This window comes from Pteronotus mesoamericanus, unplaced genomic scaffold, assembly GCF_021234165.1.
Source record: "Pteronotus mesoamericanus isolate MK-2021 breed Mesoamerican mustached bat unplaced genomic scaffold, CSHL_Meso_final scaffold_167, whole genome shotgun sequence".
NCBI classification, from domain to species: domain Eukaryota; kingdom Metazoa; phylum Chordata; class Mammalia; order Chiroptera; family Mormoopidae; genus Pteronotus; species Pteronotus mesoamericanus.
This window is the reverse complement of record NW_026555308.1, coordinates 49244279-49256905: the sequence shown is the minus strand read 5'-3', so window position 1 is coordinate 49256905 and position 12627 is coordinate 49244279. Positions and strand designations below refer to the sequence as shown.

Sequence of the window (12627 nt, the reverse complement as noted above, 5' to 3'; positions counted from 1 at the left end):
AATCTTACTATGTTTCATCAATAATGAAATAATAATGTGCCTCATTAATTATCAATAATAAAAATGCATTTCACATGTATAATGTTTGTTTAAAACATTTTGTAATTTAATGGTAAGAAATCTGTACTGCCATTATTTGTAATCTTATTCAGATACTCTTCTCAGAGGTCTACCATGCAACTTCCTATGGTATCCTTCTTACAGGTTCTATTTTCTATCACCTACTAGGAAATGTGGTGGCCAAGGTCTTTAAATAATATAAGTAAGTGGAATGTAAGTCTGTCTGTGTGTTGAGCACTTCAATATAGGAAGTGACTGACTGGTGCATTTAGCCATTATTCCCCATCTCATTCATAACACAGTAATACTTTGACTTTTCATATATATGTATTATTAGGCCCAGCTCACCAGTGAGAATATTGGATTTTCTCACTTTCTCCTCTTTTAAGTCTATAATTTGCCTTGCTTTATTATTGTTACCACTTGAAGTTCTTTTATATAATGAATAAATAAATCTGTTATTATCTAATACTAATTTTTATTGTCTTATGCACCAATATACCTCTGCTTTTTCCTTCTTTTGTAGTTCTTAAAAAGAATGAGTTCCACTCTTATTTTTGCAACTCTAAACTTATCCTTTATATCCTAGTATAGTCATATACATTGAAATACCTATAAAAGAACTCTCTCTCTTTTTAACCTAAATAACTATGTAGGCATTGAAATGGCTTTTCAAATTACATGCATCCATTTCAAGATAGAAAAGAGGGTACTAAAAACAGTTGCTATAAAAAAGGGGTCATTTGCATTTTGTCTAATGAAGTTGAGAATCACTACTTTACACAAGCTTTCATTTAGGGGTATGCAACGTTGTTTGAGAGTATAAAAAAATTATAGGAAGAAGCACGACATACTCCTAATGAGGCAGTTTTATGATAATTATCTGAATGAAAATATTTTTAGCTTTAAATTAGGGATATTTTTAGAAGAAAATATGAATGTTTAATAATAAGGCATTAAAAACGTGCTAATAAACCTTTTCGTGATATTTGTTCATATCATCTGCTTTGGTCAAGTTTGAGAAATACTATATAGATGGAGATAAGTGAAATAAAATACAAGGACCAAGGTATCAAAAGGGTGACAGTTTTTCTCAAGGCCTGTTATAATTGCCAGACCGTTGTCCAAAAACTAAAAAGAGAATAGCTTTTTTTGCATAAAGAATCTTATAGGCACAGGTATAAAATACAGGCTAACAAAGAGGTAGCAAGGTACTAAGCAAAATCTTTTTCAATAGTTTAAGTTAAAATATAAAAGATATTTTAAAGTTTTATACTGAATGAAAATGTACTCTACAATTGTAAACAGAATACATTATTAAAAGAGAGTGCATGATCCTATTCAGGCATATTTATATTTCAGTTCTGTCAGACTTTCCAGGAGATTCTGGTAAATTTGAGTTCCTCATACACTATTTATTAAATAGCAAAATGACTGTGTTTAAAAAATCTAATCAGGAGGATAAACCAAGATCACACTGATCATTAAAAGATTCTAAAAGAGTTAAATAAGGGGAATAAAAAATACCTGTTTCTTTTGCCCGATTCGATGAGCTCTAGCCTGTGCCTGAAGATCATTTTGTGGATTCCAATCAGAGTCAAATATAACAACAGTGTCGGCAGAAGCTAAATTAATTCCTAGACCTCCAGCTCTCGTGGAAAGCAAAAAGCAGAAATCCTATAAGGAATTATAAATAGGCATGATTTTAAAATTCTCCAAGTTATAACTTAAATAATCAAAATGAGATTTTAAAATTGCCTCCTTAAATTTAAAAGTATTTTACGAATAAAACTAAAAGGTAGTTTTTAAAAATACTAATGAAATATATACACCTCTACAAAATCAAACAAGACTCCAAAATACAGCTATACATGGGAATAATAAACATGGAATTAAAAAATAATTCTAATGAAAAAATAATTCTAATGAAAGTGGGATAATCTGAAGCAAATTAACTGTCTTACACGGAAATAGTATTGACTAAAATAACTAAAACAATTTACAATTTTAAAAGCATTCATACCTCTGATCCTTCAGCATTGAAATGATCTAGAGCTTGTTTCCTCAATTCCCCTTTTATTGATCCATCTAATCTCTAGAAAACACATTAAAATACGACATATAAAAAAATTTACAGAGGAATTAAAATAAATTATATATTTAAATATGTATAGAAATGTAGCATTGCTTTTACTAAGACTATCAGAGTAAAAAGTACTTTTTAAGCAGTAAACCAATGACCAGGCATTCTACTAGGGCTGCTTCCTGAATAGTTAATAGCAGAGGCTGTCATCCTACTGGAGACCCACTGTAAGAAGTACATTTTAGAAATGTAAATTGTTGAGCTCCATTCCAGACTGATGAAACTCTGAGAGAGAAAAACCCTCCAGTTAAAATTTGAGAATCACTCTTTGGGGGCTCTACACAAATAATCCACATTTATGTATTCATGGGTGCCTTGGGCAAGTGATTTGACTTTTATCCTTTTTAGTTTCCTCCTTAATGAATGGATGTAATAGTAATACTTCATATAATACAGAAGGTTCAGTGAAGAGAATGTAGTAAAACCCTTAGTGCACAGTGCCTGACGATCTGAGTGCTTACTAACATTAGCAAACCAACAGATGTCCAAAATAAAAATAAAATTTTAAATAGTGTTCTTTTTTACTAAAAACAATTAGAAGAAACTTAAAAAATAGTGGTATATCATCCCTAGCTAGGTGGCTCAGCTGGCTAGAGTGTCATCCACACACCCAAAGGTTGATCCCCTGTTGGGACACCTGCCGAGGTTGTCGGTTTGACCCCCGGCTGGGGCACATACAGGAGGCATCATCAGTGTGTCTCTCTCACATCGATGTTTCTGTCTCTCTCCTCCCCACCCTATTCTCTAAAATCACTAAAATATACCTCAGATGAGGATTAAAAATGCATTAAAAAATTAAAATTAAAATTAGTGGTATATCATTTTTTGAAGCATGACCGCACACCCCCCGCGAAAAAGTTAAAAATTATTCTCTCTGGGAAGTGATCTGGAAATGAAAAGGTATTAGGTGCAGAAAACAGTTGCTTACAAGTACTTCTGTACTATATTTTTATTTGACCATCTACATATTAACAATCTGTCTAAAAACAAACCAACAGAGCTGTGGTGGGAAGGGGAAACAGAAGGTGACAGCTAAAGGGTGCACTTTGTTTATGAGATGCTAAAAACATTCTACATATATCTGTGAATATGCATACATTAAAAATCAATGAATTGTACACTTTAAGTGGATGAATTATATGGAATAGAAATTATATCTCAATAAAGCTGTTTAAAAAAAAAAATCAATGGTACTCTTTCTACTTTTACCCTTAAATGACTACATATTATTCAATCGTGTTCCTCTCACCAACCACCTGTCTTTCACAGTCACTTACCAAAATAGTACTGAGATACTTGTCTGTAATTACCTGCTGTAAACTCCAACAGAGCAGGGATTATGTGTGCTGAGTTTGATCATTATAATTCTACTTCTATTTAACTGCCTGAACTAAATATAAACGCCGTATTTTGCCATGTACAATGCACACCCACATTTTTGGCCCCAACTTTCAGGAAAAAAAACTCTTTCGTTTTAATTTTTAAATTCAATTATTCATTTATTATTTAGAGACTTGGGGGTTTTTTGTATTATAAAGGAATTTTAGTATTTATTTTTGAACACATTATGGTACAAGAAATTTTGTGTAACAAATAATTACAAAACACAAGAACAGATACAAGGTATTTCAGGCGCTACCCATGTATAACATGCATCCTTATTTTTCCCTCAAAAATTTGGGCAAAAAAGTGCACATTATACACAGCAAAATATGGTAATTCACTAGCTGTATATATTGGATTAAAATTATTAGATGTAAAGTACTGGAACTAGCACATGACTCTAACACTACACATTCATTCATATTTACTTTATGTTGAATGAATTTCAAAGTAAATACTACATAGATGGAATATAAACCCATTTTGGTCTCTGGTCCCCTCTCTAAAGTCATCTAGTTTTATTCAGCAAACTATGTTTTAGAATAACTATGAACACATGAATCTTCAGAATCTGCAACAGTCCTGGTAACATTCACAAGGGCTGCTCTTTTCCTTCCTCAGACTAAAGCCTAATATATAAGGTTTAGAAACCCTTTAGATTTGAGCATAGAAGAGAAATACAGAATTAAAAATTAAAAATCGCCTTACTGCTAAATGTAAGGTCAAGAAAAAAAGAAAGCAATGACAAATAGGATTTTTAAACATATTTTCTTAAAAATAGTTTATATAAAAATCTACTTCATTTAGAAAAGAATTTCAAAGGTTTATGGAACATGCTGAAGAATTATATGAAATTTAAATCAACAAAAATGAAATGAAATGCTTACCTGAAAGGGGAATTGACGATATTTCAAATATTCTGCAAGTATATCTAACATCCGCACCATTTGAGAAAAAATAAGAACTCTATTGCCCCTTTCTTTTAGGCGAATTAACAGCTTGTCAAGAAGAATCAATTTTCCGCTACTACGGATTAAGTGCTAGGAAACAATAAATCACAACTGTTATAATAGTTAAAAGAACTAATCAAATGAAACAAATGCCCCACTTAACACTTCAGTTTAATTAAACAGATTTTAAATTTTCATAATTCTGCAACAGTTTTTTTCAGTTTACTAATTCTTCTAGGACCTTAATTATTTTGTTCTATGCTTTAAGCTAAAATTTTCCTTGCCTTCTAGTACCTAGGTTTTTGTTGTATTTTCAGGAGAGAAAAAAGACAACGGTTTCATTCTACTTGTTATTTATTAGACTGTTTCTCCAAAAAATCTAAGATGAAACCTGGCCACGTGGCTCAGCAGATTGGGGCAGCTTCCTGTGCACTAAAAGGCTGCTGTTCATTTCTGGGTCAGGACGCAGAGGGGAGGAAACCGATTAATGTTTCTCTCTTGTATTAATGTTTTTCACTCTAAAATCAATAAAAAACCACATCCTTGGGTAAGGATTAAACAAAAAAAACCTAAAAGAGTAAGAAAGTGTATTCTAATTTATACATTCAGAACTTCATGATCCTAGCACTTCAAAGCTCTACTATGGCAGACTGGCAACTGCACTTCGTTTACACTTTTGATTTGTCTTCCAAGTTAGAGGAAGGGTAAGATGTGAAGTCAAGACAGTCTTCCTAAGACTGTGTACTATAAAAAAAGAGCTGAAGATTGTACATAGTCTTTCATGTAATCTACCAGCATACATTGTGTAGACTGTTTAAGGACTGGATATCTTCCTCCAACTTCTGAATTAGAAACCAGTGTTTTATACCTGTACACTGTTTTAAAGTCTATTAAAATTGTCATTTGACCTTTCCCCCATTAATTTAAGCCATAAAATGTTTAAATCCTCAAAAGAAAAGATAGCCTTCTGAAGAATACTATTTGCCATTTTACAAATTCTGCATAATTGCTATTAGTGAATTTTTTCACAATTAAAAATATGAGATTTTTGCTGGATAAATTACAACAGCCCATATTTAGAAAGATTCATTTTTAGAAAAATGATCAAAATAACTGAATAAATTATCATTTTAAATGCTTTTGATAAAAGCTAAAAGGTAAAAATGACCATTATTTAGATATACCATTAATCAAAAGAACTTCTAACCAATATATTAAAGCCATTTTCAGTTATAACTGAAATAAACATTTCTAGAATTTTGTTTTACCGAAATTTAAAATTCTTACTTGTAAGGCCTCCTGTTTATTATAGAATTCATTATTGTCTGGTGGTTTAATGAGGTAGCAGTGATTACAACATTTCTTTAGCTCCATCATAATGTTCAAAAAGCCTGAGGTACTGCCCTTGGAACCTTTGCTGAGGGCTTTATAATTCCTAGTTAATATCCACCTGTTTAAAAAAATTATGAAAATGATGTTTAGCATAGAAAAATTACCAGGATGGATTCTAAAATCAATCAATCAATCTCTCTCTCTCTCTCTCTCTCTCTCTCTCACCAAAGCAAAACTGCACCACTATGAAGTTCACAGTATCACATTATGGACCAAAAATTGTTCACAAGACTGATAAACCTCGTTCATTAGACGAATGATAACTAGTTATCTACACGTAATTAATGGTAAAGGCTTAATGTAACATAGTGAGTAAAGTGTATTAATCCTTTTCCCAAAAATTTACTTTAAAAATGGTCAACTGTATTTTCTATCTTAATCTTTCTGTAAGTTTCACTCTGTCAGGCAGCTAATGCATAGACCTAAAAGAAACCTCATGCAGATACCTGGTTTAGCCACACTGTCTTCTCTAAATTACAATTACACAACACATATACAAATTAAAGAAAAATTATGGGTGGTTATCTTATTACTCTAGATTATACAGCACAACATTTCGTCTTGCCATGATCCACTTTGTTTTCTACCACCTTTTATTTTCTTCCTTTTTACAGTGTTAGTCTACAAAGGTACTTAAAATACTTAAGAGGGGGGACTCAAAAAACCCCAGAATTATCTTCTGGAGGGCCTATATACTCAGGCTTCCCCCTCCAGGTAAGTGTTCTAGAAACCCATCTGTATTGGTGCACCAGCTGGCATTGTTGTAAGAAGCTGCCTTTGGGTTCAGTGGATTTTTTTTGAAGACTCATTGTGTTTGCACATTTCATGATGGGTGATTTACAAGGAAACCTGTCCACACGGTGCTGACTGTTCAGCAATTTTTGACCAAAAAAAGCATGACCCCCACACCCACGTTCCTGATTTACCCAATGTCGTCCTGAGCAACTTTTGTGTTTTCCCAGATGAAAAAATTCCTCAAAGGGAAATGTTTTGCATGCGGAAGAAGTAAAATAAAAAACAGCAGGAACACTAAAAGGCCTCAAAATTGATGAGTTCAAAAACTGTTCTGAGCAGTGAAAAAACGTCTTGCTAGGTGTATTCCATTGAATGGAGAAAACTCTGAAAATGACTAAAGTTTAAACATGTAAAAATAAATACAGTTTTCTATAAATAAATTCTGGGGATTTTTTTGGGTCCCCCCCACCTTGTATCTCTGATTTGCCTCAAAATGATAGGGGGTGGAGGAAGCTGAGGTGACTACACACGAAAAAAAGATTGGCTATAAGTTAAACAAAAAAAACAACTTAGAGTAATGGGAATTTATTACATGATCTTTTTGTATATGTTTGAAATTTTCCATAATAAAAACCTAAGATTCGTGTGATAAATTTATTCTTTAAATGTACAGCTCTTACAGATTTTACTATACAATGTTTTTGAGAAGTCAAATGCATAGAGCAGTACATTTTATGCAATTAAATGTTTAGCTCTTAGGAGTTTTTTTTAAATTTATTACTATATCATTGTGACATGCATAATTTATACAAAGTAATCAAAATTAGTATCAAAAAACAAGCCTAAAATTATTTTCTAAGTTTCTCTTTCTGACCTCTACGTCTATCTGCCAATTACATAATTATTATAATTACACAATAATGTCCTAGTACCATGGAAATCCTAACACTGAAAAAGAACCCTCTACGACAGTATGAGAGAAAAGAAACTGATATTTTAGGTGAATTATTTAGTCTTATATCACCCACGATAGGTGATGCCACTGGACATGCCATAAAATCTCTCTTTGCCCCCAAAATGTTGCAGAATAAACCTATTCTAAAATTCAAGAATTGTTAACCCATTGGATGGATGGGGACACCTCAATGTAATAAGTATGGGGGGATTATTTAGAATTAAATGTTCAGATCATGTGCTTATTTACAACTTACTTGTAATACTGTTTCTGTAAAGCACTCATTTCCATTCTTAAAATCTGCTCAACCTTAGCAGGAAGTGATTTTTCCACGTCTTTTTTAACTCTGCGTAACAGAAACGGCTCAAGTTCCTTGTGGAGGCTTGCATAACCATATTCTCTACCTTTGCCATGTTCTTCTTCAAAATCTTCCCAGGAAGAAAACCTTACAAGTGTAAGAAAATGGAAGAATCACTAAAAAAAGTCAAGCTGCATGAGAGATTTTTCACAGTATTCATATGTAAACAAAAAAAAAAAAAGATTTTTAGGAAAAAATTAGTTAACGCTAGTCGCTTTTAGTAACTACATAAAGATAAAATATAAGGAGTTGTTTTTTAAAAATTATAATTCTCTTTGAATTAAATAACAATGAAGTATTTTTAAATATGGGAATAATTATCACTAAAATATTTCTCAAATATTTTAAATCTTAAAGTTCTGAAGCTACAGAGAGAATATGTATGTGACCTTGAACAAATTATTTATACACATCTAATCTAATTTTCCTCATTCAGAAAATGGGACTACCATCAAGGTAATCAGTTTTGAGTTTTTTAAGAAAGGTATACTTTGAACATGGACGAAACTAGTTTTTATTATAAATGGGCTCAAGCTTATTTATTTGCAAAGTAAAAAAGATTAAAATAGCACTACAAATATAAAATTAATAATCTGTGGTCCAATATTTTAGAGCAATAAAACCTCTTTGTGACATTACATACACCAATTATTTCCTGCTAAACTTAGTATGAAAACATTAAAATTTTACATCCTGATTTATCTTACTTTTCTGGCATAATGAAATGAAGCAAAGACCAGAGCTCTTTGAGGGAGTTTTGTAGAGGAGTTCCAGTGATAAGGAGACGGTGATTGGACTTAAAGTCTATTAAAGTTTTATACAGAAGAGAGTCATCATTCTTTAATCGATGTGCTTCATCTACACCTATAAAAGCCCAATTTAGACCTCCAAGGAATGCCTTAAAATGAACAGAAGAATACAGTTAATATTTTGAATGAAAAATTGAATTCAAACTTATGTTTCCCATTTGAACTGAATTCAAATTATTAAAATTAAGCAAATTAGAAACAAACTTATCTCAATTTTTAAATAAAAATTATACCATTTTCCCCTGGCTGGTGTGGCTCAGTGGACTGAGCGCCAGACTGTGAAGCAAAAGGTTGCCAGTTTGATTCCTAGTCTAATGCACATGCTTGGGTTGTGGGCCAGGTCTCCAGTAGGAGGCGTGCAAGAAGGAACCACATTGGTGTTTCCCTCTTTCTCCCTCCCTTCCCCTCTCTAAAAATAAATAAAATCTTTTAAAAAATTGTATCATTTCAAGATTAACTGGAATCTTCAAATCAAGTGTGTCAACATGCAAAATAAAGTTCCCTCCATAGCTGATTTAGCTATGAGAAAACAGAGCATATATCGAACAAAAATTTGTATTAGCTTACGGAAAAAATAAAGGAAGAAAACCAATAATATTTAAACATTTTACAAGAGACCTGGCCAGGTGGCTCAGCTCGTCGGAGCATCATCCCATACATCAAAAGGTTGTGGGTACAATCCCCAGTCAGGGCACAAACCTAGGTTGCAAGTTTAGTCCCCACTAGGGGCAAGTATGGGAGGCAACCGATCAATGACTCTCTGTCTGTCTCTCTCCCCTCTACTCTAAAATCAATAAAACATATCCACATATCCTCAGGTGAGGATTAAAATAAAAGAATTCTATTTAAAAAAATAACAAATAAAAATTTTATGAGAGATTTTAAAGTCCAGTAAAAGCCTCTATTAATGTCAATTTAGAGAAAATATAAACTTGGAACAGTATCTCACTCCAAGTGAGTTATATATATATAATGTATATTATACACAATTACATATATATGATAAATATAATTCATTGCATGGTTTCTATGAACTGTAGATTTCTCATATATAAACACAGGTATCTGACTTAAAACAGACAGTCCTGACATTGCTACTTAATAATTTTATGACCTTATGTAAGTTCCTTAACCTTTTTGAAACTTGATTTCCTTTCTAATAGAGAGAGCAGTATCTTGTGAAGTAAGAATTACTTAAGATATTAACTATAAAGGAATAAGACAATAGCTATAAAGCATTTAGCACAGTGCTACACACAATGATAATTTAATCCTGTTAGCTATCTATCTTTCTCCTCTTATAAATCAATAGCCATTACACCAAACTAGTTTCATGAAAGTCAGGAGTTGGCAAACTTTAAAGTAAAGAGCCAGAAGGTAAATATTTTAGGCTTTGTAGACAAATGTATGGTCTCTGTTGCATATTATTTGGTTTGTTTTTATAACCTTTTAAAATGTAAATATCATTCTTAGTTCAAGGGTCATAAAAAAATAAGCCAAACTTGACCCACAGGCTATAGTCTGCAGACCACTGATTTAAGTTTTCTCATCTTATCCACAACACATTGTAAAGGAAGCATTAATATCCATCAAATAGAAACACAGGTAATACACACCTTATCCTTCAATAAAATTTCATAAGTTGTTAACAGTATATTAAATTTTAACCTTTTGGTCTGGGGATGCATCCATTCATGAGTTCTTATCTATCAAGAAATTTTAAACATAATTTTAAGACACAAATTTAAAAAAGTATACTTTTACTTGCATATCTAAAATAAAATTCACTCAAAACATACACAAAAATATGTATACATGTTTATATAATAGTTTGAATTATTCTTTACCTAGTCTAACAGGCTATGCTGACCATGTAAATACCACACTTTCAAAATCTTTTATAAAATAAAGCAGACGTCTTTAATACTGTACACTTCTCACTGAAGAAAGTTAACACAATACTACTGATTAACTCATTTAATAACATTTACAGATGAAATATGATATCTGAGGTTTGCATCACAATAATTAGGAGGAAAATACAACCTAGAGGTACAGATGAAACGAAACTGGCAGTGAGTTAAAACTGTGAAGCCTGAGACAGACATATGAAGGTTTATTATACTCTTCTGTCTGATTTTGTGTATATTTGAAACTTTCCAAAAGAAAGAAAACATGATCTTTAAGGTAACATTAAGCAAAAATTAATTTTTAATTACAACTAATTAAAAATGTACTGAGCATTTACTTTTTGGCAAGTTCTGTATTAGAAATTAAAACTGTAAAGACAAATAAAATACTGGTCTTCAAAGAAAAGTATGCCTAGATTTCGAAAATGGTGGCAAAACCACTTACCATGTTTCTGCTGTTAATGTCACCTAAATAAACCACAGCATTCATCTGAGAAGCCCATGTCTGAATTTCCCTTTGCCAGGAAGTAAGAGTGGAGAGTGGTACTACTAACAGAAAAGGTCCATATAATTGATGTTCATGAAACAAATAGTTCAGAAATGAGATTGTCTGTATTGTTTTTCCAAGGCCCATTTCATCAGCAAGTATGCAACTATTTCCTCTACAAAGATAAAAAACAATTATCAGGTATGCAACAAAGATTCAAATTTACAGAGAAACATTTTTTAATAACCTATCACAAGTTTATACAAACAGTTAAATAAAATTAATCTGATACTTGTTACACACAATAACACTTTTATTACCTATAAATAATAAATGTAAAGGCCTTTGTAATAGTTCAAGAGAAGTAGAGGGAGTTTACTATTTAGGTCAGAAGAATTTTAAAAACTGACAGTACTTTTCAATTAATCAGTTATGTAGCCAAGTACTCAATCCATCAGCAAATGGTAGAGTTCAAAAATGTTAAGTAAATAGTAGACAGAAAAACTATGTAGCAAGAAAAACTATAGTTTAAAAAAAAACTTAAAAAAACGTTTAGTAAAGTTTAAAAAAAATTGCACCCTAAAGTCACCTTATATTGCTAATAATGGAGCAGGACATAGGAGAGAGGGGAAAAAATGAAAGGATAATTGGGTATCAGAAATAACTGGGAGGAAGGGAAATAGTCTAGGACGAGTGTGGGATAGGAATGTGTATATATTCTCAGTTTAAGTTCAATAAAAACTTATAAGTTCTCTGACAATCAAACAAGTTAAACTCAAAACTACACTGGTTTTGCTTCTTAGTATGTAATAAGTATTGTTTATATACAAGAAAATTCAAAGGCCTGTATATAAATACCAAAAGTTCTTATCTTTTATGTTGGTGGAAATCTTTTCCAAGTCCTGTAATTGTAAAATGCTTACTCTCTCAAATTAAATAATGATTGAAAATATACTTACTTGCACCAAGAGTGAGCAAGCCAATTTAAACCATTCAGTTGATAATCTCTTAATTCTAAACCTTCATGTCCTCCAATATAGGATGGCTGCTTTTTTAGGGCTACAAATCTTGGCCTTTGTTTTAATACCTTTAGTAGAAATAAATGTAAGAAATTATATCAAAGAATGAGAAATCTTAAATTTTGAAATAACATCTCAAATCATCAAACTCAGAAATTCTATGATTCAAAATGTATCTGAAGATTCAAAGAAAAAAGATTGTTTTCTAACTATAACAATAGTATAAAGTGATATATTTTATCTTCATTTTGAATAAAAAATTAGAGAGATAATTAAGGTCCTGCTGAAATATTCAGTGTCTTATGTATTTCATAAACAAAAGCTATGTTACTCATTCACTTTAACCATTGTTCCTGTCCTGACCTAGAAATAAACCACAAAACTGGCTTACCTTCCCACTTATTTTCTGATATCTAAATGATCACT

At 31.6% G+C, this 12627-nt stretch overlaps 1 protein-coding gene across 2 annotated transcripts in view; it reads right to left on the bottom strand.

Annotated features, from left to right (window-relative positions):
• CHD1 (chromodomain helicase DNA binding protein 1) overlaps positions 1-12627 on the bottom strand; it is an 80952-nt gene that overhangs the window by 28571 nt on the left and 39754 nt on the right. For both annotated transcript variants that reach the window (XM_054590025.1, XM_054590026.1), the window contains exons 11-19: positions 12142-12269; positions 11141-11357; positions 10402-10491; positions 8684-8874; positions 7875-8063; positions 5824-5986; positions 4474-4626; positions 2084-2155; positions 1588-1737 (exon numbers count right to left, since the gene is read on the bottom strand). In XM_054590025.1, coding sequence (XP_054446000.1) covers positions 1588-1737; positions 2084-2155; positions 4474-4626; positions 5824-5986; positions 7875-8063; positions 8684-8874; positions 10402-10491; positions 11141-11357; positions 12142-12269 — 1353 coding nt within the window. The remainder of the gene's footprint in view (positions 1-1587; positions 1738-2083; positions 2156-4473; positions 4627-5823; positions 5987-7874; positions 8064-8683; positions 8875-10401; positions 10492-11140; positions 11358-12141; positions 12270-12627) is intronic.